We start from the raw sequence: 27,558 nt of genomic DNA, 5'->3' as shown, positions 1-27,558 counted from the left end.
AGTATAACATGCTTTTGGGTCCTAGACTACCCGGACTTACACGTATTAGTAGCTACGCATGGACTCTCGTCACCTCGTGCGTACGTAGCCCCCACAAATAGGAGCGCATAACCAATTATTTCACCTATGAGGACAATTCCCTCTTACAAGGTTAGAAAGGAAACTCACCTCGCTCCGAAGATCCATAATCGGCATTCCACGCTCTTCCGAACACTCGAATCGATGCACAATGCTCCAAAACTAGCCAATAATTATGCAAATCCATTAATATATGTTCAATTACTCATTACAATCCAATTTATAACAATCCCTAACCCCGATCGAAAAGTTGACAAAATTGCCCTCGGGCCCACGTGCCCGGATTCCAAAGTTTTTCAAAGATAAAGTTTACCCATGAACTCACGAACTCAAATATATAATTTTCTCTTAATTTTATACCCAAAATCGTGGTCAAATTCCAAGAATACGAATTTTCTAGGTTCCCCTCAAACCCCAAGTTTTTACCAAATTTTCATGCTTAAATCCGTACATAATCAATGTATTTAACTCAAGATAGGTGGGGTTAGCTTACCTTGTCGTTGATGATGAAAACCCCCACTTGAAGCTCCCCAAAATTGTCCACACCAAATGAAAAATGGGAGAAAATGACCACCCCCCCGATTTTTAAAGATCTTACTGCCTCCAACACTTCCGCACCTGCGGTTACCCGACCGTTTCTACGATTCTGCAGGTGTGGCCCCACTACCGCATCTGCGGTCCTTCCCAGGCCCCCTTATTTCCGCTTTTGTGCTCCTTCTTCCGCAGGTGCAGTCCCGCTTCTGCGGTGACCTGATTGTATCTGCGGTCCCAGCCTTCTCCCTTCTCCACCACATCTATGCTCCTTTGGCCGCTTCTGCGGCTCCGCACCTGCGGCCAAATCTTCGCAGGTGCGGTTATACCAGATATCAGATGCTTTAGCATATTTTCCAAATTCTAATTCGATCTGTTAGCCATCCGGAATCCACCCGGGACCCCGTCCAATCATACCAACCATTCCCATAACACATTACGGACTTGCTCGACGTTTCAAATCACATCAAACATCGCTAAAATCATGAATCGACCTCCAATCCAAGCTTAATGAACTTTAGAACTTCAAACTTCTACATTCGTTGCCGAAGCCTATCAAATCACGTTCGACTGACCTCAAATTTTGCACACAAGTCATATTCGACATTACGGACCTACTCCAACTTCTGAAATCGAAATCTGACCCCGATATCAAAAAGTCCACTTCCGGTCAAACTTCTCAAAAACTTTGAAATTTCTATCTTTAGCCAAATGACCCCAAAATGACCCACGGACCTCCGAATTTACTTTCGATCGCGCTTCCAATACTAGAATCACCATACGGAGCTATTCCCAGACTCGGAATCCCAAACGGACATTGATAATGCTAAAATGCACTTCAACCCAAACATATGAGATTTTTCCAAAATGCTAACTTTCACAATAGGCGCTGAAACGTTCCCAGGTCTTCCAAAACCCAGTCTGGACATACGCCCAAGTCCGAAATTATCATACGAACCTGCTGGAACCTTCAAATTCCTATTCTGAGGTCGTTTACTCAAAATTCCAACCTTAGTCAATTCTTTCAACTTAAAGCTTCCGAAATGAGAATTCTCTTTCCAAATCAACTCCAAACTTCCCGGAATTCAATTCCGACAGTGCGTACAAGTCATAATGCCTGAAGTGAAGCTGCTCATGGCCCCAAACTGCTGAACAACGCCCTAGAGCTCAAAACGACCAGTCGGGTCGTTACACTTTTAGTTGAGCTATACATGCAGCATTGTCTTCATACAATATTGTTGGAATATTTCCTTTCAAAGAAAGAGCATATGTTTTCTGAATGTGTTGAGTTATTTATCTCAATCAAATGCATTCTCAACATGCTTCATAAATGGCTATTATCTCTGCATGATTTGAAGAAGTAGCAACCATAGTCTGTTTCGTTGAACACCGTGGTATGGTTGTACCTCCATATGTGAATAAGTAGCCTGTCTGAGATCAAGCTTTATGTGGATCAGATAAATATCCCACATCTGCATAACCAACTAATGTTGACTTGGATTTATTTGAATAGAATAAACCCATATCAATGGTCCTTCGCAAATATCTGAATATATGCTTAATACCATTCCATTGTCTTTCTATTGGTGAAGAACTAAATCTTGCTAACAAGCTTACTGAGAAAGATATATCTGGTTGAGAATTGTTGGCAAGATACATTAACGAACCAATTGCACTAAGATATGGTATTTCGGCACCAAGAAGCTCTTCATCATTTTCATGAGGTTGGAATGGATCTTTATTTATATCAAGTGATCTTACAACCATCGGGCTACTCAATAGATGTTCTTTATCCATATAGAATCACTTTACGATCTTTTCAGTGTATGTTGATTGATGGACAAAAATTCCATCTTTCATATACTTAATTTGTAGGCCAAGACAAAATCTCGTCTTTCCAAGATCTTTCATTTCAAATTCTTTCTTCAAACAGTCTAGTGCTTTTAGAAGCTCCCCAGGAGTTCTAGTGATATTCAAATCATCCACATACACATGGATTATTACAAATTCAGATCCAGACCTTTTTATAAAGACACAAGGACAAATTGGATCATTCTTGTACCCTTCTTTCAACAGATACTCACTCAGACGATTATACCACATGCGCCCTGATTGTTTCAATCCATATAAGAATTTCTGAGATATATTGAACAAGTTTCTAGAAAACGTTTATATGCCTCACACACTTTAAATCCTTCAGGAATTTTCATAAAGATTTCATTGTCTAATGAGCTATACAAATAGGTTATGACAACATCTATTAGACACATATCAAGTTTTTCATGCACTGCCAGATTTATAAGATCCCTGAATGTGATAGCATCCAACAAAGGATAATATATCTCCATATAATCAACGCCAGGTCTTTGCGAAAATCCTCGTGCCAAAATTAGTTCTTTATATCTAATGACTTCATTTTTATCATTTCATTTTCGCACAAAAACCCATTTGTACCGTAGTGGCTTTATACCTTCAGGTGTTCGAACTATGGGTCCGAAGACTTTACGTTTTCCAATTGAAGTTAACTCTGCCTGGATAGCGTCTTTCAATTTTGGCCAATTATTTATCTGTCTACATTCATCGACAGATTTTGGTTTAAGATCCTCATCTTGTTGCATTATTTCAACAGTAACATTATAAGCAAAAATGTTATCGATAACAATATTATTTCGGTTGCATCTTTTTTCCGTTGAGACGTAACTTATTGATATCTCTTCATTTTCATTATTTTCAGGTACCTGGACCTCCCATAAAGTCTTATCATTTGTTACGTCTTGGGGATCTTCTTGAGCCACTACCTCCGTGTTATGATCACTTTGATCATTTTCTCCTTTTCTTCTTCGAGGATTTTTATCTTTAGAACCGATTGGTCTACCACTTTTTAAGTGTGGCTTAGACTCATTTGCTTTAATTGATTGCCTTGTCGGGATGTCAACTCGAATTGGAGCATTAACAGCTGGAATATATGACTTAGTTACCCTTGGTAGGTCAGTGAATGCATATGGAAATTAATTTGCAATATTTTGCAAAATGAATAATCTTTTGAACCTCTTGTTCACATTGATTTGTTCGAGGATCTAAATAAGACAGTGATAATGCATTCCAATCTATCTCCTTTTCAGCTGCTTATTTTCTCCCCCTAATGTTGGGTATACCGATTCATCAAAATGACAATCAGAAAATCTTGTCGTAAATAAAACTCCAGTCATCGGCTCTAGATATTTTGTAATAAAGGGAGATTCATATCCAACATATATCCCAAACCTTCTTTGAGGACCCATCTTTGTGCGTTGTGGTGGAGAAATTGGAACATATATCGCACAACCAAAGATTCTAAGATGGGAAATATTTGGCTCCTGATCAAAAGCCAGTTGTAATGGGGAGACCTTATGATAACTTGTGGGCTTTATCCGCACAAGTGCTGCTGCATGCAAAATAACATGACCCCATACAGAAATGGAAAGTTTTATTCTCATAAACATTGGTCTAGCAATTAATTGGAGGCGTTTGATCAATGATTCCGCTAGACCATTTTGTGTATGAACATGAGCAACCGAATGCTCAATTATTATCCAAGTTGACATACAATAATCATTAAAGGCTTGAGATGTACACTCACCAGCATTATCAAGACGAATTGTCTTAATTGTATAATCTGAAAATTGTGCTCTTAGCTTTATTATTTGAGCCACCAATCTCGCAAATGCCATATTACGAGTTGATAGTAAGCACACATGTGACTATCTTGTAGACGCATCTACCAAAACCATATAATATTTGAATGATCCATATGGAGGGTGAATGTGCCCACATATATCATCTTGTATATGTTCCAGAAAGGCAGAGGATTCCATTCTAACTTTAATAGTTGATGGTCATATAATTAATTTGCCTTTAAAACATGCAGTTTAAGAGAATTCCTTAAATTGTAAAATCTTCTGCTTCTTCATTGAATGTCCATGCATATGGATTCTCAATTATTTTACACATCATATTAGAACCAGGATGACCCAACCGATCATGCCAAATAATAAAATTATCTTGATTAGTAAACTTCTCGTTTACTACGGTACATGTTTCAATCTTGCTAATACTTGTGTAGTATAAGCAGGAGGAAAGAACAGGTAACATTTCAAGCACATATTTCTTCCCAGACATTATTGTAATAATATAAAGATATTCAATCTTTTCATCATTTGTAGTCTCAATATGGTAGCCATTTTGGCGAATATCTTTGAAACTTAATAAGTTTTGTTGAGATTTACTACAATATAGTGCTTCATAAATAGCCAATTTTTTTTCTCCTAGTAGTAATAAATTGGCTCTTTCAGAACCTTCAATTAATCTTGTACTACCGGATATTGTATTAATATTGGCTTCTTTTATTACCAAATAAGAGAAATATATCTTATCTTCTTAAAATAGTGTGTGTTGTAGCACTATCCAGAAGACATATATTATCTTTATTAATCTTGAGTCCAACTGAAGAATGAGGAATTTTCATATTCTTCATAAGAAAAATCAAAAAAAGTACATCATAAGAAATATGAAAGACAAACAGAAAAAGAACATTAAGAATAAATTGGGAATGTAGAAACTAACAACACATGATGCATTAGGAAAATACACTCAAGAAAAATAAACTAATTGCAAACATTAAAAAAAAAACACACAATTTTTGTTAGAGCTTCATTCCCCAATAAGATGATTAGTTCTTCAGTCAATATCCTCAAAGAAGTCTCCAGCTTCTAAATGAGTAATATTTGCCAGGCCTCCAAAATCATCATCTTTATATGCAAGAAGTGCCTCAAAATTATATTTATTTGAGGGACATGCTTCATCATCGTTATTTTGAAAGGTCAAGTGTGCCTCCACATTATTTTCTTTCTTTTTGAGGGAGGCTTGACAAAGTTTGACAAAATGATCTGGTGTACGACAAATGCGTATCCAATGACATTTCATACCACATCGGTGACGTATACTAATTTTACCTTTTGAAGGATTAATTTGAGAACCCTTATTGTTCTCCAGTTTATTTTCACCATAATAACGAAAATTATTCCATCCCCTGCCACGTTCACGTCTACAACCATGTCCACGATCACGGTAATTATTTTGTTTTCTTTTAAACTTATCATATGCTGCTACAACATTCACTGCCGGGAATGGAACTAACCCAGTGGGATGGGCTTCATGAATTTTCATTAATAGAGTATTATTATGTTCTGCCACAAGAAGACATGTGATTAACTCAGAATATTTCTTAAAACCTTTTTAACGGTATTACTGTTGTAGCATCACATTTGAAGCGTGAAAAGTAGAAAATATTTTTTCCAATAAGTCCTCATCTGTGATAGTGTCTCCACATAATTTTAATAGAGAGCTTAATTTAAAGATAGCAGAATTATACGCACTTACGATTTTAAAGTCTTGCAACCTTAAATGTATCCACTCATACCGGGCTTTCGGTAATACCGTAAGTTTTAGGTGGTCATCAATCGATCCTTCAAATTAATCCATAATTCAAGTGGATCATTTACGGTTAAATATTCAATTTTTAACCCTTCATGTAGATGATGACGAAGTAAAATAATGGCCTTCGCTTTATCCCGATTTGATGCTTCATTTTCTTGTATAATAGTATTTTCAAGACATTTAGCATCAAGGTGAATTTTAGCATCAAGGACTCATAACAAATAATTCTTCCCTGTGATATCAAGTGCCACAAATTTACAAATTCAACATAGTAAAAACTACAATAAAAAATTGTGTAAGTAAATATAAGGATAATCGTGAAATAAAAAAATGGAATAATCTCAAATCAGTGATACAACAACCCTATTACATAAGATTAACAGTATCATCAGATCATTAATCTAATATCCATAATACTTATTAATGACTGTCAACCAGTTATTGTATATTGGAAAGAAATATATGTGGCCATGCTAGTTCCTTTGATTATATGGGTCACCTATCTATTTCATCAAAACATGTAGGCAAACATAGATATCCTATTGAGCAGATAGTTGCTTAAGGAAAATTGGAGCTTGACATACAGTTAAATATACATTGATTTAATTAGTTTGGTATCTTCGCTAGGTGTGTTCAGTTACTGTTTTGATTACTCTAGAAAAATTGGAAGTCTTTAGACATCAACTAACCATTACAGAAGGAATCTCGTCTATTATCCTATCATACTTGTGATCCTACTTTAACAACAATGATTATAATCAATTCAATAAATATATGAGTAAGCTGGTGATATTCTTTATGGCATCAAGTAAAATATTTTTGGAGTAGAAGTCACTTAATAAAATATGTAAAACTCATTATAGTTGTAACTGCACTATGTACATGAGATAGTAGTTAGCATGGTTACATGAGAGTAAAGCACATGGCAAAGTTTACATGCAAAATATGCACAGCAACAGTATTTAGAATAACTTTAAAAGAAACATACTTGATCCGAGGAGGAGAATAAGCACAACTTAGAAATTATAGATTTGGTTAGAACCTCGTGCTGATAATGTGTTATAAAATAAAAACGAGTAAAATAAAAATAAGAAAGAGATATATAGAAAGAAGAAGTTTTTTCCTTCTTCTAGTGTGTTCTTTCATTGCAATTTACACATCCTTTTATAGTCATAACATTTGAAGATTTACTATTGTAAAATAGTGCATATGATGGACACAAAGTATGGGAGTCCATCCATAAGCTATTCACACACATGACACCCATATCTATAAACTATTCATAATATTTTGGTTAAATACATATACAACCCATTCAACTTGGCACCATTTTTTATTTTGGCACTCTATCTCTGTCTTTTTCCATTTTGGCCCTTCAACTCTATTTTATATGTTCCATTTTGGCCCTCCAACTCTATTTCTTATGCTCCACTTTAACACAAAAGCTAAAAATCAATGCAAAAAATATAGCGCGTGTGTATACATAAATCTGAGGTGTAATAAATATTCAATTAAATATTGTCATCTGGTTTTTTTATCCATATCAAACGGGTCAATACTAAAATACCTGAACCCGGACATATTTTTTGTAGGTTTATTTCATCTAAATGGGCCAGGTATGAAATCGGCAAATGAAAGGTTTAGAACTTAGAGAATGAAGATGGGGAAACAGTGGATGAAAAAATACAGTCGGGTTCAGGTATTTTATTATTGACCCATTTAACATGGATGAAAAAATCAGGTGACAATATTTAATTGAATATTTATTACACCTCATATTTGTATATACACACGCGCTATAGTTTTTGCACTAGTTTCAGCTTTTGTGTTAAGGTGGAACATAAAAAATAGAGTTGGAGGGCCAAAATAAAACATATAAAATAGAGTTGAAGGGCCAAAACGGAACAAGGCAGATATAGAGTGCCAAAATAAATAATAGTGCCAAGTTGAATGAGCTGTATATGTATTTGGCCTAAAAAATTTCGAAATTCTCCAATTGACGATTTAACCCTCCTACCCCACCACACCTCACCACCCATCCCCCATGCAGCCCATGCCACCCAGCCCTGGCTTACCCTCCCTCTCCTCAACCCTCTCTTGCACCACCTCTCACCTCATGTAGTATTTATCAAGATATATATATCAACAACAACAATAACCCAGTATAGTCCCACAAGTGGGGTCTTCACACGGAGTATTCGGACGGGCAAAAATCGCTCGCTTATCTTTGCGCGAAAACCCTTCGTGTCTTCGTGCAAAGAGGGGCAGCTGTAAGCACGTGATTTTTGCTTTACGAGCAATCGCTCCAAAAGAAAATAAAAATAGTGACAAATGATTTCGCTGTACAATTTTTCGATCTTTCCGTGACATGTGTTGTTAGTCGTTTGTGAGTCTGTCCATTTTGCATCTAGTCCTTATCAAACAAAAATACAAAAAATATATGTGGCGTTAAGAGAAAATTCAAAAAAAAAATATATAAATATACGTGCATCGTCCGTTTTAGGTTGTGATTTAACTTACTTGGTATGATAATTATGTTGAAATGCCATATTGTTATTTGTTTTAATTTCATTTGTTTTATTAATTATTTTTATTTTTATTTTTATTTTAAATTGGAAAACAAAAGAAGTTGAAATCAGTTGGGCCCAAAAAATAAGACAAAAACAGGCCCAAACCAACGATCTGACCCGGTCCAAACCCAGCCTGCCCAGGCACGGACTCAAACGACGTCGTATCGGCGTCCCCATTTGAAGCCGTTGATCTGATTCAAAGGAACGGTCCAGATCAGGTTGTCCAACTCACCTCAACGACGCCGTTTCAGGCAAGTTGAATCTGAGCCGTCCAACCTCATTGATCCAACGGTCCCTGGTTCCCTCATGACCCGACCTATTTAGCCGGTTTAACCCAACCCCTCACCTAAACCAAAACGACCCCGTTCCCATACCAAACGACCCCGTCCTGTTACCCACCAATAGATCTAAGCCGTTCAGATCACTTGATCTAACGGCTCCAATCTCTCTTCCCCTTCCATATATAAACTTGACCCTTTACCCCGCACCCATATCCGAACCCCCCCTTTCAGTCATCTCCTTCCCCGAACCCTGAAACCCCCAAACCCTAACGCCGCCCTGGTTTCCTTTCCACCAAAACCCGGCGGCACGAACGCCGGTGACCACCCCCTTCACACCCCTAAAGCATCCAACCACCCTGAACACGAATCCACTAACCACGAACCTCGAATCACTTTCGTTCGTCTCGAATCTTCATTTGAAGATTTGAGTCGAACCCGGATCTATGCCAAATCATCCCATCTTCATACCAGACACTCCCCTGACCTTCCTCGTGACCAAACCAAACTTGGTTTGGTCCGAATCTACCCACAACTCCCAAAAATCCAGATCTGGAAATCCAGACTTTAGAACACATGCACTTGGGGAATCCGGCCGGTTTGGACATAGGTTTGAGGTCTAATAGACCTTAATCAAGGTGTTCTCATGTGAGAACACCCTGATTAAAGTTTGTTCGGCCTCAAAAGTTCGAAGTCGAGTTTGATTTGAGTCCGTTTGATTTCAAACTTTTTCAGTAAGTTTCCTTTTCTCTTTGTTTGGTTCTAATTAAGTTGTCAGCATATTTCTTTGTGTTTGTTTGTTATTTTGTTATTTTTCATTCGGATTTCTTCCATCTCTGTTAAAGGCCTTTTATTTGGCCAATTGTCTTCTGTTTGTGTTCTGAATATACCCTGTGATATACGTGTTCATCAATTAGATTAATCGTCAAGCGAGTTTAATTCATATAAGTTCCCAGTGTTTGAACAAATTTATCTGAGGTCATTCGGGACTCTATACGTGTTGTTTATATGAACGATTGATTGTTATGTGTTACGATTAATATAGTCGAGTCGATATATGTCGTCAATTAGTTTCAATCGTTAATGGTAACAACTTGATTCGTATTGCTTATTTCTGCTGTGATCGTATTTGAGTCTCATTAGGAACTGAATTGTATTGCCTGTTGATTTTGTTCAAATTAAATTAAAAGAACATCTAGGGGAAAGGTTATAATGGCAGATTCAGATTTTGGTTTTTAAACACAATGCCATTTGGTTTGGACTGTGGGCAGCATGTGTATGGTTTGCTTTAAGGAATTAAAATAATCGGACAGCATGTGCTGTCAGATTATATTCCTACTGCCCATACTTTGTTTAAAAAAACAAGTGATCAGTACACTTTAACAACCAAAAAGAGAGAGGGGCTGTCAGGGATTTCATGGGGGCTTGGTTATTTAAAACAAGTGAGTGGAAAAGCAACATGGGGGGGGGGGGCAATTTTGAGTTGTAAAACAGACTGTAAAGTGTTAAGGTTAGGCTATAAAAGAGGAGACCATCCGTTAGAAAAGGGGGTTGATTTTGGAGTCTTGAGAGAGTCTATGAGTAAGAAAACTGGAAAAGGAAAAAAACAGGAATAAATTTCAGAACATTGTGAAGGAGTATTGCCTAGAAGAAACTGTGTAAGAATCCAGTTTGATCAGGTTGTCTTCGTGGCTTTGCTTTTTCTGTCGTTTGCCAAGTTTTCTTGTGGTCATTGGATTTCTGTTGCTGTTACATTCAACATTCTGGGCTGTTATTTCCTACTCTGTTTTACTGGGATTGTCCATTTGTTGTTCGACTCTTTGCTGAGCTTCATCATTATTGGCTGGTTGTTTGTTGCTGTGTTGTTGCTGTGAATCTGCTGATTGCTGTTGTTTGCTGTGTGCTACTCAGCTGACCCTTTTCCTTCTTCTTCTGTTCCTCTACATCAGGTACACAACCAAGGCACTATCAAATGTAATTAGAACATTGAGCATGAATGCAAAAGAAAGGAAAAAGACTTGAAGTTGATTTTCATATATATACTGTTATATTAGATATCATGTATTGTATGATAATTTTCATTCTTGTATTGACAATCGAAGCAGCCTATATGCCTAATGTATATTAATATAAGTTAGCTAAATGGTAGCTTACATATGTATGCTGATAGGTGATAATATGTTCAATGAGATATGTTGCATTTCAGATTCTAGTTTACTTTGCAGTATATGTTGATATGTATACCAAGTATGAACACTGTACATCCTGGATTAAGTTCTTCCTTTTTCGGATTGATGGTCTCATATAACTAGTAAACCACCTGTTAAGACAAAGAATACCAAACTTGCAATATCAACCCCGTAAAGGTCGAGTTCAGACCAAAACAGGCCTAGCCGGCCTGCTTCGAGCAAGCAGGGGCCCAGGTTTGGCCCATCACGCATGGGTCGAATTTGGGCCCATGACTACTTATTCGACTGACTGTGCGCGCAGCCTTGTTCCTGATTTTAGCATTTCCGAATTCTGTCATAAAATAACTTGCAAGCATTAATTAATCAGGATTATCTACTGCTTTCGATTGATAGAGACAAACACGACAAGAAACGTAGTTGCTATAGGATATCCTTTAAAAATAAGAATGAGATGAGCCTCGCCGAATAAAAACACAGATTGCGGGGCCCTCAGTAAATACTTGTTTTAAATTACTTAGAATTCAGGAGGGCCGCTTAGTGAATTCCGTGGCCTTTCCAAAAATAATAACGCGATAGTCTTTTTAGGCGCGTGTTTAATAATTTATTTTCTTAAGACTTAGGGTGTGCATTTCATGCGACCCAAATCCAAATCCCAAAACGTCAAGTAAGATATGTTCCGGATTGCGGGTGCATTTCATGTGACGCAATCCAAAGACATGTTTTAAGCGACGTTCACATTCCTAATAATGATAATTAATAAAGTGGTTAAAAGATAAAATTTGCACATGGTTCATAATTGTATTTAAAAATCAGAAAAATAAGCCGAATATAACAGCTGAGCGACCGTGCTAGAACCACGGAATTCGGGAATGCCTAACACCTTCTCCCGGGTTAACAGAATTCCTTATCCGGATTTCTGGTACGCAGACTGTAATATAGAGTCATTATTTTTTCCTCGATTCGGGATTAAAATTGGTGACTTGGGACACCCTAAATCTCCCAAGTGGCGACTCTGAAATAATTAAACCAATCCCGTTTCGATTGTCCTTTAATTGAAAAAAACTCCCCCTGGGTCCTCCCGGGCGCGGAAAAAGGAGGTGTGACAGCTCTGGCGACTCTGCTGGGGATCATGGACCCAGAACCACTGGTTCAGGGTTAAGAATTCGAGCTTAAAATAATTGTTATTATTTGGTTTTATCTATTATCTGATTTTTACATGTTTGAGCCTAATGTGTTAAATGCTGCTTTTACCGCTTTGATATTATTTGAACTGTATATAAACTGTGCCGAAACCCCTATACTTTCTGAGTCTTCTAAATCATGAAGAAGGGCATACTTCGTATGACTTCTTTTCTGTATAGTGTCAAATCCCAATTTAGAACGAGGTTCGGATAAGTTGCTAAGCCGGTGAAGCTTCTGTATTCCCGGTACGCTGCCCCCTCGGCTCGAGCTGTCCGCTCGGGTAAGCCAGGTCTAGAACAAACACCCAGGTTCTGAACCTAGTATAACAAAGCCACATGCCGGATCCCTAGTAGGAGCGTTTATTTGCATCACGTGCATTTGACTTAGGGGACTCAACACAGGGGTTGGGTCCGTCTAGGAATAGCAACCTGAAATAGAAAAGGGCCATCCTGATGCATCCTACTCACTGCTTGTGCATTTATTTGCTTCAAACATGCATGATGACCGGTTTTGAATGTTGGGAAAATTTTACAAAAAAATTATATATATATATATATATATATAAAAAGGTCACCCTAATAAATGTCGGGTCCAACTCTTTTTCCATTTTTACCAAAAAAGATATACCATAAAGCATATATGTATATATGTATACACATGTATATAAATAATTTTTTTTTTTTGTTTTTGTCCAAAGATTTTGGTTAGAGGCAAAATAAAGGTTTTTGTTTTCACCTAAAAGGTCACCCTAATAAGTGTGCAGGATGAACACAGAGCAAAATGAACCATTCTCAGCCCTCAGCGAGGTCCCTCTACAACTCCACATGTGGTGGAATGACTTGGAAGCCGATAGCAAAGGGGTAATAGGAAGAATATTGGGAGGTTTTGTAAATTTGTTGGGTGTTGAGCCGAGGACAGATATTCTTGAAGCTCTAATACCATTTTGGGACCCCACCTGCAATGTATTCCGTTTTGCTGATTTCGAACTTTCACCGACACTTGAGGAAGTTGCCGGGTATGCGGGACTGAATGAGAAGTTAAGAGGGCAATATTTGCTTTCGCCAAGGCCAGTGTCCCCGCATGCGTTTCTGGATCTACTAAGCATTAGTCGGAAGGTACAACATGACGATTTGTCGAGAGGGTGTTGTGATCTCCATTTCTTGTATCAGCGGTACGGGACCCCGCAGGGTTTCGAGGAACCGAACCTTGGGCTAACTCACGGCGGGAACAGAAACAAATGGGAAGCAAGACGTACTTTGGCTTTTATCACAGCATTCTTGGGAGTCATGGTCTGCCCAAGGAAGGACAAAAAGATAGAGATAGGTCTGGTAGGGATGGCCGACGTGGCAATCAAAAGAACCAATAGTACCGTGGTTCCTTTAATTTTGTCCGAAATCTACCGGGCTCTGACTATATGCCGAGAAGGAGGCAAGTTCTTCCAAGGTTGCAACCTGTTACTTCAGCTATGGATGCAGGAACACCTCCATCACCGAGTAGGATACATGAACCACGGGTTGACCGAGAGGAACTGTATCAGCGGATTCAAGGAGCGCATGACAGGCGCCAGATTTCCTGAAGGTGTCGAAGAATGGTTTACACGGTTAAGGTCAACAACATCTGACCAAATTGAATGGGCATTTGGTTGGTTGACTGATACTGAGGTTATCTACATGTCGGCTGAAGAATGTCATGTTCTCTTAATGGGGCTTCGCAGCATCCAGCCATATGCCCCTCATCGGGTATTACGACAACTGGGCAGGTTTCAAGTAGTCCCTAATGATGAAAATCTGAGCAAGCATGCCTTGGAATTAAGCCCGGGAGTCATATTCCCCGAGGGGAAGATTAGAAAACTGTGGCATGAATGTAGATTCTTGGAGCCCAAAACCATGGTACGAGAGCTAGCTAAAGGTGAGGTAGACCCAAAGTACGATGCTTGGTTCGAAAGAAGGTTTCAGACTCGGCAAAGACCTGCTAAAAGGGCCCACGTCCAACACTTCACCAATGATTCACAAGAGCAATGGGGATGGTTAAAAAGGGAGAAAGGTTACCGGGTCGAAATCGGGAAGCTAAAGCAACAAGTTGAAAGGCTTGTATTTGAGAACAATGTGCAAGTCGCCTCGGAGCAGGCTGAAAGAAACAAGTTAGCCCAAGAAAACCAAACCTTGAAGGCCCGCCTTCGCCAAGCCAGTAAGAGTAACGTTGACCGACAGAAGCGTCGCTCTGATGAAAGATTGATAGCAAGTTTGAGAAATCAGGTCATCCAAGGCCAAGAAGAATTAGAACAATCAAGAGCTTGCATAACAAGGATGAAGGTCAGAGGGGCAAAGTACGCAATGGCCCGGAAGCAGCATTTGCAACAGGTCATAAGGGATTATGAAATGAGCGTCAGAATATTAAGGGAAACGAGCTCCACTCTACATGATCGGATCGTCAAACAAGCACGAGACGCCCAGGCCGACAGAAGACAGTGCTATGATGCAATGGCCTGCATGGAAAGACAAATGGGGTTGTTTCAGGATCGAATTGCTGACGATGCTCAGGCACTGGGGTTAAAAAACCAACAAATCAGGCAGTTGCTCAGTGAAAGAGATGACATCCGAGCAAGGATTGATGAAATAGGGCATTACATCTACATGAAATGCTTGGCATGTGAGCAAACACCTCGGAAGACCCTCCTTGTTTCCATCATGGGCTGCGTCCGCCGGATTATGAGCGAGTTGAAGAACCTACAAAGAGACCTTACACCTAGAGCCGCGGAAAGGCCGAATGATGCCTCGCGGGCCCTTAAATTGGAGAATTAGTTTTGGTCGAGTCCTATTTATTTGGCTTTGGTTGTTTTTCCATATGTTGTTTTCTTTTCATCAAACCAAGTTTAAAACCGTGGAGTCTGTACTTCTGCTATTTTTATTTAAGTACTGTGTAATAGAAAATTTTGATAATGAAATTAAGTGACTCCAGAAGAATTACTGTGTGTCTTTGCTTTAAGGCAGAACTACGCCTGGTCTGATTCACGCGGGGACGTGATACGTAGGCAATCCCCATAAGATTCGACCGCTTTCAATAAATAAAAAAAAAAAGAAAAAGAAAATGTAAATAGAATAAAACGCAGGGTTTCGCAAAATACTTTAAAGAGACGAATGAACAAACCGGGATGACGCATGTGGATTGAAGCAAAGCATGTAGAAACGGTTAACTGCTTAGGTGCATTGCATCCTCTATGTGTTATGATCAAATCTGTTAAGCTCTAACACTAACAAAGTTTGTTGTTGTCTGACATCAGACAGTTAGTTGTTAAAGAATTCTGGCAACACATTCATACCAAACCAGATCCAAAGGACCGGTAGCAACAAGCATGACTACTTCAGAGAATAGTAATGAGGAAGAAAGGCCGATGAGCCAGTTGCTAAAAGAGGCAATGGAAAAGATTGAAAGGATGGGACTAGAGATGCATGCAATGCAGCTAGCCCTGGCCAAAACGCAAAAGAGCCCTGAGACAGTGGGACACGTGCCGGAGTACCCTCACTCTGGCCCTTCCACAAGCCGCCCAAATCCCCTCTATCATCAAGAAAGAAGCCCTCATGATTCCCAAGCTCCACCACCCCATCAACCTCTCCCAACACCCAATATTCCCATTTTTGTGGGACCTGCATCAGCCCCTTTGCAGCGAACGACCAGTGAGCCATTGTTTCAGGCTCACGATACACAATACTATCCCCCTGAGCCTACATTCCACGCACCGGAACCACAGGCTTACAATCCCCATTTGGAAATACCGGCAGAGGTTGAGAAGCCGGTTAAGGCCCCTGAACAGGATGAAGTGTTAAGAAAGTTCAAAAGCCTGGAGCAGTCCTTCAGGAACTTGCACGGGTTGGGCAATCAAGTCAGCGTGGCATACAAAGATCTGTGCCCTTTCCCAGATGTCCAACTCCCGGCTGGGTTCAAGATGCCCAAGTTTGATTTATATGAAGGGCACGGTGATCCCATGGCACATTTGCGGGGATTCTGTAGCAAAATGAGAGGGGCAGGAGGCAAGGATGAGCTTTTGATAGCTTATTTCGGCCAAAGTCTGAGCGGATCTGCACTGGAATGGTATACCAGGCAGGATTTCAGCAGGTGGTACACGTGGGATGACCTGGCGCAGGCTTTTGCAGGTCATTTCCAGTACAATCTGGAGATAGTTCCTGACCGTCTCACGTTACTGAGAACTGGGAAGAAACCCGGGGAAAGTTTTCGCGAGTTCGGGTTCCGCTGGAGAGAACAAGCAGCTAGGGTCGATCCTCCCATGAGAGAGGGAGAGATGGTAGACTACTTTTTGCAGACATTGGATCCAACCTACTTTGGTCACTTGGTGACAACGGTTGGAAAATCTTTCAACGAGGTGGTCAAAATAGGGGTCATGATAGAAGAAGGTTTGAGGTCGGACAAGATCTTAAACTATTCGGCACTTAAGGCCACAACCCAGGCTATTCAAAGCGGCACGGGAGGTGCGTTAAGAAGAAAGAAAGAAGAGGTTGCCACGATCGAGGCAGGCAGTTGGTCCAGGGCTGGCAGGCCGCACTACAACCAACCCAGGCCTCACAGGTCAAACTACCCATACAACCCACCACAAAATTTCTATCCACCTCGAGAACCACATTGTTCCGTACACCAAGCCCAGGTATACACTCAGCCTCCGGTTCGCCCACAATGGCGCGCACCGGCTCCCCAGAACATATATGCACCACCACAAAACACTTGCCCTCCACCAAGGGCATATAGAAATCCTTCAGGGGCAGGTTTCCGGGGAAATCCAGATGCCAGAAATGACAGGTTGCGGAAGCAAAGAACCTTCACCGAACTGGGAGAAACCTACACCGCTGTGTTCCACAAGCTGCGGCAATTAGGTTTGGTTAGTCCTGTCCATACTCGGGAACCAAATCCCCCGCCTCAGAATTTGGATCGTTCAATCAGTTGTGAATACTGTTCAGGGATGCTCGGGCACGACACCGAGAAGTGCTGGAAGTTAAGGCATGCCATACAGGATCTTATTGACACCAATAAGATCGAGGTCCAGACACCGGAGGCTCCTAACATCAACCAAAACCCACTGCCAGCGCACCACGAAACTCACATGATTGAGTTGGTGTGTGAGGGAGGAGAATTAAGAAAACCCTCACAAACAGTGATGATGATCCAGGCTGCCCCAAAAGAAGTCTTAACCAGTGGAGGAACAAATGTACAGTCGCAGGAAGAAGGCGTCAAGCCGGTAGTAATATGGGGGAAGAGCCCGTCCGTCATAGCAAGCAAACCCGAGCCAAGCAAGTTGGTAATACCAGGGATCCTGCCCACACCGGCAGTCATGTTGAAAGGGGTATGTGGAGAACGGGTGACCATAAAGCCGGTGGTCCAACTGCCAATGCTTGACAGCAGGGCTGTGCCCTGGAAATATGAAAAAGCAGTGGTGACGTACCAAGGAAAACAGGTGGAAGAAGTCAGTTGTGAAGCGCAAGGGCTGACTCGATCAGGTCGATGTTTTGCTCCGGTGGAGTTAAGGAAAACCAACCCAGTGGCAACCAAGAAGCCAGTGTCAGAAGAAGAGGCTGAAGACTTCCTGAGGAAGATGAAAGTGCAAGACTATTCTGTGGTTGAGCAGCTGAGAAAAACACCTGCCCAGATCTCACTATTGTCATTACTCCTCCATTCCGAGGAACATCGCCGGGCCCTGTTAAAGATATTGAACGAGGCCCATGTACCCAGTGAGATTTCTGTAAACCACCTGGAAACCATTGCCAGCAAGATTTTCGAGGTGAACAGGGTAACATTCTCAGATGATGACCTGCCGGTGGAAGGTACGGAGCATAACAAAGCTCTATACCTAGCTGTCAAATGTGAAGACTCGGTAGTAACTCGAGTATTGGTGGATAACGGCTCAAGCGCCAATATTTGTCCATTATCCACCCTGGACCAGTTAAAGATTGACCGTGGAAGAATCCGGGAGAATAGCATCTGTGTCCGAGGGTTTGACGGAAACGGAACAGCCACTGTGGGGGATGTTGTACTTGAACTAACCATTGGCCCGGTCCTGTTTACCATGGAATTCCAGGTATTGGACGCCACGGTATCTTACAACTTGCTGTTAGGACGACCCTGGATTCACGCAGCTAAAGCGGTGCCTTCCACCCTACATCAGACAGTGAAGTTCGAGTGGGAAAGACAAGAGGTCGTGTTGCACGGCGAGGATACAACATGCACCATGGGCGGAACCATTGTGCCTTTCATAGAGACCACTGATGACAAGGGTCCCTGGGTCTACCAGATTCTCGATACAGGGTCGGCCAACAAAATTTCTGAAGGAGAAATCATCCCGCACCCTAGGGTAGCTGCCGCAACAGTCATGATGATATCAGAAATGCTGGGTAATGGGTTTGTGCCGGGAAAAGGCCTGGGAGTTGAACTTCAAGGGATAGTCCAACCTGTCTCCCTTCCTAAGAATCTGGAAACTTTCGGGTTGGGGTTCAAACCAACCGCAGCAGACAGGAAGCAAGCACGAAAAATGAAGAAGAGAGTCTGGTTTCTGCCTAAACCAGTGCCACGCCTCTCAAGGTCTTTTGTTAAAGCTAGTGCCAAGGGGTCAGCGATCCCAAAGATTCGAGGACCTTTGATCGGCATAAGTGAAGACCTGAATCAGAGTTTTGAGAGACTATTCGCGGATGTCAGTATGGTGGAAGCTGGAGAGGGTTCCAGCAGAGCAGAGATAAAATTTGTGGGGCCTGAGGCCAAGACCAACAATTGGACGGTTACTCCTCTTCCTGTCCGAGGGGAGTCTTGGTAGTAGGCTTTGATTAATGTTTTGTTTGTTTATTTGTTTGATCGGATTATTCAAGGGTGTAATCCAAATTTTACTTTCGTTTTGTAAAAGTGTGAACCCTTTTTATCCTGCAAATTTAATAAAGTTCTTTTCTTTTGTCCCATTTTAATTTCTTGTTTTGTTCTTTTTCTTTCTGAACAGTTCTCTTTTTACTGGTCCTAATGACATGGCATGCACATCGGATCTTCGACCTAGTCTAATAAATCAATTTGAATCTGACTCAATGATGCAAGAGGTCGTTTGTGATAATGAATCCGAAGGTGACGAAGGGGAAGCCTTCGAAGAAATAAACCGAGAACTGTGCCAATTTGAAGAGAAACCCAAGCCTAACCTAAATGACACTGAGGCTGTGAACCTAGGAGACGCTGATAACATCCAAGAGACCAAAATTAGCATCCACATTGAGCCGAATGTCAAAGCAGAATTGATCGAAACTCTCAGGGAATTCAAAGATGTTTTTGCATGGTCATATGATGATATGCCTGGATTGAGCACCAATTTAGTGGTTCACAAACTACCCACTGACCCGGCATACCCTCCGGTCAAGCAAAAACTAAGGAAATTTAAAACAGAAATGAGTGTAAAGATCAAAGAAGAAGTGATTAAGCAGTTGCAATCGAAGGTCATTCGGGTCACTCGATATCCCGAGTGGTTGGCCAATGTGGTACCAGTCCCAAAGAAGGATGGAAAAATCAGGGTGTGCGTCGACTACCGCAACCTCAACAAAGCAAGTCCCAAGGACAATTTCCCGTTACCCAACATTCATATCCTGATCGATAATTGCGCTGGGCGCGAGATCGGATCCTTTGTGGATTGCTATGCGGGTTATCATCAGATCCTAATGGACGAAGAGGATGCTGAGAAGACAGCGTTTATTACGCCATGGGGAACCTACTGCTATCGGGTAATGCCGTTCGGGTTAAAGAACGCCGGGGCAACGTACATGCGAGCAATGACTGCTGTGTTTCATGACATGATACACAAAGAAATAGAGGTGTACGTCGATGATGTGATCATCAAATCTTGGCGTCAGGAGGACCATGTGGCAGACCTAAGGAGATTTTTCCAAAGACTCCGGAGGTATGATATCAAGCTTAACCCGGCCAAATGCGCATTCGGGGTTCCATCAGGAAAGTTGCTAGGATTCATCGTCAGTCGACGGGGGATTGAGTTAGACCCATCCAAAATTGAATCCATCCGAGACTTGCCACCGCCAAGGAACAAAACAGAGGTAATGAGTTTGCTGGGTAGACTCAATTACATCAGCAGGTTCATCGCTCAACTCACAGCAACTTGTGAGCCCATATTTCGGCTACTGAGAAAGGATGCTGCAGTAGGTTGGACGGCAGAGTGTCAGGAGGCCTTCGACCAAATCAAAGGGTATCTGTCTAATCCACCCGTATTGGTCCCGCCTAAGCCCGGGAAACCCCTAATCCTTTACCTGACGGTCTTGGAAAATTCATTTGGTTGTGTACTGGGGCAACATGATGACACAGGAAGGAAGGAGCAGGCCATCTACTATCTCAGTAAGAAATTTACAGTGCATGAGGTCAAGTACACTCAACTCGAGAAAACATGCTGCGCCCTAACTTGGGTAGCTCAGAAATTGAAGCACTACCTGTCTTCATATACTACGTATCTCATATCCCGTTTGGACCCTTTGAAATATATATTTCAGAAACCTATGCCCACGGGAAGGTTGGCAAAATGGCAAATTCTGCTCACCGAGTTTGATATCGTCTATGTGACGAGGACAGACATGAAAGCCCAGGCACTGGCAGACCATTTGGCAGAGAATCCCGTTGATGAAAAATACGAGCCCTTAAGAACGTATTTTCCTGACGAAGAGGTGATGCATACAAATGAGTTGGAATTACCTGAGGAACCGGGTTGGAAGCTTTTCTTCGATGGAGCTGCGAACGCAAAAGGGGTTGGAATAGGAGCAGTACTCATTTCTGAAACAGGACGGCATTATCCTGTTACGGCTCAACTGCGCTTCTATTGCACCAACAATATGGCCGAATATGAGGCTTGCATTCTGGGTCTGCGCCTGGCTGCCGACATGGATGTCCAAGACGTCTTGGTCTTGGGAGACTCGGACCTCTTGATACATCAAATTCAGGGAGAATGGGAAACACGAGATCTAAAACTCGTACCATACCGACAATGCTTGCATGATCTGAGCAAGCAATTTCGATCGGTAAAGTTCAAACACATCCCGAGAGTTCACAATGAGGTTGCGGATGCCTTAGCCACCTTAGCATCAATGCTGCACCACCCTGACAAAATGTATGTTGATCCTCTGCACATCCAAGTCCGTGATCAGCACGCCTACTGCAATGCCATAGAAGAAGAAGCGGATGGCGAACCCTGGTTTCATGATATCAAAGAATACCTCAGGATGGGGATATATCCAGAACATGCCTCTGGAGACCAAAAAAGAGCCCTTCGGCGGTTGTCGAATGGTTTCTTCCTCAGTGGAGGGGTATTGTACAAAAGAACCCCGGATTTGGGATTGTTGAGATGCATAGATGCCGGGCAGGCAACGACAGTTATGGCAGAAGTACATGCTGGAGTTTGTGGGCCACACATGAGTGGATATGTATTGGCAAGAAAAATCCTTCGAACAGGGTGTTATTGGCTCACCATGGAACACGACTGTATCACTTTCGTGAGGAAATGCCATCAGTGCCAAATACATGGAGACTTGATTCACTCTCCGCCAACAGAGTTGCATACGATGTCAGCACCCTGGCCGTTTGTAGCATGGGGCATGGATGTCATTGGGCCCATCGAGCCAGCAGCGTCCAACGGTCATAGGTTCATTCTAGTGACCATTGATTACTTCACCAAATGGGTTGAGGCTAAAACCTTCAAATCAGTAACTAAGAAGGCAGTGGTGGACTTTGTTCACTCCCATATCATCTGTAGATTTGGGATCCCAAAAGTGATCATCACGGATAACGGTGCGAATCTTAATAGCAGCTTGATGAGAGAGGTATGCCAACAATTCAAGATTATACACCACAATTCCACCCCATATCGTCCTAAGGCAAATGGAGCAGTCGAAGCAGCCAATAAGAATATCAAGAAGATACTGCGAAAAATGGTGGAAGGGTCCAGACAATGGCACGAGAAATTACCCTTTGCTTTGTTGGGTTACCGCACTACCATCCGGACTTCCATAGGCACAACTCCTTATTTGTTGGTGTATGGAACTGAGGCCGTGATACCAGCGGAGGTCGAAATTCCGTCCCTCCGAATTGTCGCTGAAGCCGGAATTGATGATGATGAATGGATCAAAGCTCGCTTGGAACAGTTGAGCCTGATAGATGAGAAAAGATTGGCAGCAGTGTGCCATGGTCAACTGTATCAGAAGAGAATGGCAAGAGCGTATAATAAGAAGGTGCGCCCCAGGAAGTTTGAAGTAGGGCAGTTGGTATTAAAGAAGATCCTCCCACATCAGGTCGAGGCAAAAGGCAAATTCGCCCCAAATTGGCAAGGGCCTTATATCGTGACCCGAATATTGTCCAACGGTGCTTTGTGTTTGACAGATGTCGAAGGTAGATGTGTCGACATGGCTATCAATTCAGATGCAGTCAAGAGATATTATGTGTAATTTCTTTAAATTATGGCAATTTTGGTTTATTCGTTTGTATTTGGCATTTATTGAATAATGAGATGACGGAGGCAATTCTTTCTTCTATCCAAACACTTTTAACCCTCGCTTCCCCCTTTGAGCCTTAAGCAAATTCTTTCAATACCCCTCTTTTGGAATCACTAATGGGAAAGATATGAAAAAAAAAGAGAAAGAAAAGAAAAGAAAAGAAAAAAGACATGAAAAATGAAAAGAAGGAAAAGAAAAAGGAAGAAGATAAAATCACAAATGACAAAACCGTGGGAACTACGTTTGACCTGATTCCTCAAAGAGGATACGTAGGCGCCTCACGGCTCGGTCATAGTATGCATCATAGCAAATATAGGATGCATAATGTACATAGTGTGCATAATAGGCACAATGTGCGTAACGCACGTAGCTCAACATAAGCATAAAAGATAAATTCCCCAAGCAAGAAAACTGGGGCAGAAGTTATGTTTTGAGTTCCAACAAAGGTTTGATTCCAAAAGTCGTAGCACATCACCCTTCAAATTTGTTTTCATTTTTATAGCCTTTCTTCAAACCCACACCAAAACCAACGTCAACATCCAAAAGACCTCCCGATCAATGTTCGAGAGATGCCAAATCCGGCAAATAAGACCGAGAATGATACACTGATCCCCAGCAAAGAAGAGGATTCGTGAGACTGGGAATGAATTGATAGTCAAAGGAATCTCCAGAAGAGAGGGTCGTATCTACAACGCCCCGATTCATCGAAAGAAATAAAATGAGAGAGTCTCATCGGTGAAAACCTTCGCAGGCACCGAGAGGCGACGTAAGACGAGGGATATGAAATGAGAGAGTCTTATTGGTGAAAACCTTCACAGGCACCATAAGGCGCCGGGAGATGAGAGAAAAGAGAGAGTCTCATTAGTGAAAACCCCTCGAAGGGCACTATGAGGCGACAAGATAGAGCAGCAAAAGCTACCACATTCGCAACAAGATGAACATCCATTTATCATCCCCAGCAAGTCAGACCATCGGACAAATCGATTGATACAAATAGACTGGGTCGGGAATCTATGGTGCACGCCATGATCACGGGGACCAGTCATGTCCTCCAGATAAGTTCTTTTGATTAGCTCCTCCCACAAAATATTGGTTCACAAAGTTTTTCTCTTTTCCATATCTTTATTTTCTTTTCCTAAAATGTGTCTTTAAAGGATTTTTCAAAGCTTACTACCAGAAATCGAAGGGGAATTCATCCAATGCAGGAGAATACAAACAGTCCTAAAAGCCGGCCCCAGGCAATGCAGGGATTGTGCTCGGAAATTTTGAAAGAAGTAAGCTCCAAAAGGGAGTGGTTTCGGGAGGTAGAAGCAGACTCCCACAGAATATGCTTAAAGAGAAAGCAGAAAAGGGGATAAACTGAAAACCGATCCCCAGCAGGCTAGAAACCCCCCAACAGGCAACTTTGCCCGCCAACCAATTATGGGGACAAAGAGCAAGAGAAGGGGAAGAGAGAAAAATGGCTCGCCAGAAAGGCACCCTCTACCACCACGATTAAAACTGATTAAATCCTTTTGTCTGCTGCAGGAAAACAAAGGATTGATGATGGCAGCAAGATGCACCGCCATGGAAGTCACCAAAAACCGGGGCAGAAAATTTTCTGCCAATTGTCGAAAATTTTCTCGGAAGAACGGGAAAGCAATTTCAATACTTTTAAGTTCTAGGTCGCCCACCAGTATAATGCGGGAATACTTTTAAGTTCTAGGTCGCCCACCAGTATAATGCGGGAATACATTTAAGTTCTAGGTCGCCCACCAGTATAATGCGGGAATACATTTAAGTTCTAGGTCGCCCACCAGTATAATGCGGGAATACATTTAAGTTCTAGGTCGCCCACCAGTATAATGCGGGAATACATTTAAGTTCTAGGTCACCCACCAGTATAATGCGGGAATACTTTTAAGTTCTAGGTCGCCCACCAGTATAATGCGGGAATACATTTAAGTTCTAGGTCGCCCACCAGTATAATGCGGGAATACATTTAAGTTCTAGGTCGCCCACCAGTATAATGCGGGAATACATTTAAGTTCTAGGTCGCCCACCAGTATAATGCGGGAATACATTTAAGTTCTAGGTCGCCCACCAGTATAATGCGGGAATACATTTAAGTTCTAGGTCGCCCACCAGTATAATGCGGGAATACATTTAAGTTCTAGGTCGCCCACCAGTATAATGCGGGAATACATTTAAGTTCTAGGTCGCCCACCAGTATAATGCGGGAATACTTTTAAGTTCTAGGTCGCCCACCAGTATAATGCGGGAATACATTTAAGTTCTAGGTCGCCCACCAGTATAATGCGGGAATACTTTTAAGTTCTAGGTCGCCCACCAGTATAATGCGGGAATACATTTGAGTTCTAGGTCGCCCACCAGTATAATGCGGGAATACATTTAAGTTCTAGGTCGCCCACCAGTATAATGCGGGAATACTTTTAAGTTCTAGGTCGCCCACCAGTATAATGCGGGAATACATTTAAGTTCTAGGTCGCCCACCAGTATAATGCGGGAATACATTCAGCTCTAGATTTTGGAATCAGTCACCCCACCTGAAGACAGAAGGTTACAACAGAGATCCCCAAACGGGAAACAATAAAATCCCCAGCACCAAGAAGCAGACAACTGCAAAAGCAAGCGCACATTCAAAGGGAAGAAGGAACGCGTCTCAAAAGAAGTAGTTTGGGAACGTTGTAGCATGCCCAGTATAACAATTCTGATGAAAAGCCATACCACTGAAGAAACCATTGGAAGATCTAAAGAAGAAAGCCGTGTCCCCAGCAAATCAAGCAAAGTGATGAGAACTGACATTCAGAAAAGGTGAAGGACCAGCATCATCTCCAAGTTCACAAAATAAAGGCGTCGGAGGAAAGCATTAGCCGACAAGAAAGCAAGGCAACAAGAACAAGTTGAAGATGGATGAAATTTCAGGATCCTCAGTTTAACTTAGCTTCTTGTTTTCCTTTTAGAGCAATGTAATAGGGAGATCGGTTGAGCAGTAGCATCCTACAGCAGCATACAACAGCGCACAACAACAGCAAACACTACAGTCACACGGTAGTCCCAGCTACCAAAATTTCCCGAACTACATTGACCTGATTCCTGTTTCAGCCCAGGATATGTAGGAAACCTCTGAAGCAAAGGTTCGGTCAAATCTTTTTCAAAAAAATGCTTCACACGGAGTATTCGGACGGGCAAAAATCGCTCGCTTATCTTTGCGCGAAAACCCTTCGTGTCTTCGTGCAAAGAGGGGCAGCTGTAAGCACGTGATTTTTGCTTTACGAGCAATCGCTCCAAAAGAAAATAAAAATAGTGACAAATGATTTCGCTGTACAATTTTTCGATCTTTCCGTGACATGTGTTGTTAGTCGTTTGTGAGTCTGTCCATTTTGCATCTAGTCCTTATCAAACAAAAATACAAAAAATATATGTGGCGTTAAGAGAAAATTCAAAAAAAAAATATATAAATATACGTGCATCGTCCGTTTTAGGTTGTGATTTAACTTACTTGGTATGATAATTATGTTGAAATGCCATATTGTTATTTGTTTTAATTTCATTTGTTTTATTAATTATTTTTATTTTTATTTTTATTTTAAATTGGAAAACAAAAGAAGTTGAAATCAGTTGGGCCCAAAAAATAAGACAAAAACAGGCCCAAACCAACGATCTGACCCGGTCCAAACCCAGCCTGCCCAGGCACGGACTCAAACGACGTCGTATCGGCGTCCCCATTTGAAGCCGTTGATCTGATTCAAAGGAACGGTCCAGATCAGGTTGTCCAACTCACCTCAACGACGCCGTTTCAGGCAAGTTGAATCTGAGCCGTCCAACCTCATTGATCCAACGGTCCCTGGTTCCCTCATGACCCGACCTATTTAGCCGGTTTAACCCAACCCCTCACCTAAACCAAAACGACCCCGTTCCCATACCAAACGACCCCGTCCTGTTACCCACCAATAGATCTAAGCCGTTCAGATCACTTGATCTAACGGCTCCAATCTCTCTTCCCCTTCCATATATAAACTTGACCCTTTACCCCGCACCCCCTATCCGAACCCCCCCTTTCAGTCATCTCCTTCCCCGAACCCTGAAACCCCCAAACCCTAACGCCGCCCTGGTTTCCTTTCCACCAAAACCCGGCGGCACGAACGCCGGTGACCACCCCCTTCACACCCCTAAAGCATCCAACCACCCTGAACACGAATCCACTAACCACGAACCTCGAATCACTTTCGTTCGTCTCGAATCTTCATTTGAAGATTTGAGTCGAACCCGGATCTATGCCAAATCATCCCATCTTCATACCAGACACTCCCCTGACCTTCCTCGTGACCAAACCAAACTTGGTTTGGTCCGAATCTACCCACAACTCCCAAAAATCCAGATCTGGAAATCCAGACTTTAGAACACATGCACTTGGGGAATCCGGCCGGTTTGGACATAGGTTTGAGGTCTAATAGACCTTAATCAAGGTGTTCTCATGTGAGAACACCCTGATTAAAGTTTGTTCGGCCTCAAAAGTTCGAAGTCGAGTTTGATTTGAGTCCGTTTGATTTCAAACTTTTTCAGTAAGTTTCCTTTTCTCTTTGTTTGGTTCTAATTAAGTTGTCAGCATATTTCTTTGTGTTTGTTTGTTATTTTGTTATTTTTCATTCGGATTTCTTCCATCTCTGTTAAAGGCCTTTTATTTGGCCAATTGTCTTCTGTTTGTGTTCTGAATATACCCTGTGATATACGTGTTCAT

The 27,558-nt window shown here is 41.7% G+C and overlaps 1 protein-coding gene across 1 annotated transcript; it reads right to left on the bottom strand.

Moving 5' to 3' along the window:
- Positions 1 to 5,325: 5,325 nt before the first annotated feature.
- Positions 5,326 to 5,814, bottom strand: LOC138872137 (uncharacterized). The gene has a single exon (XM_070150204.1). The coding sequence runs from the start codon at positions 5,812 to 5,814 to the stop codon at positions 5,326 to 5,328; it is 489 nt and encodes a 162-aa protein (XP_070006305.1).
- Between the last annotated feature and the right edge of the window lie 21,744 nt (positions 5,815 to 27,558).

This window comes from Nicotiana sylvestris, chromosome 1 (assembly GCF_000393655.2).
Source record: "Nicotiana sylvestris chromosome 1, ASM39365v2, whole genome shotgun sequence".
Taxonomy (NCBI): domain Eukaryota; kingdom Viridiplantae; phylum Streptophyta; class Magnoliopsida; order Solanales; family Solanaceae; genus Nicotiana; species Nicotiana sylvestris.
The sequence above is the reverse complement of the archived record's forward strand: the minus strand, read 5'-3'. Positions and strand labels throughout refer to the sequence as shown.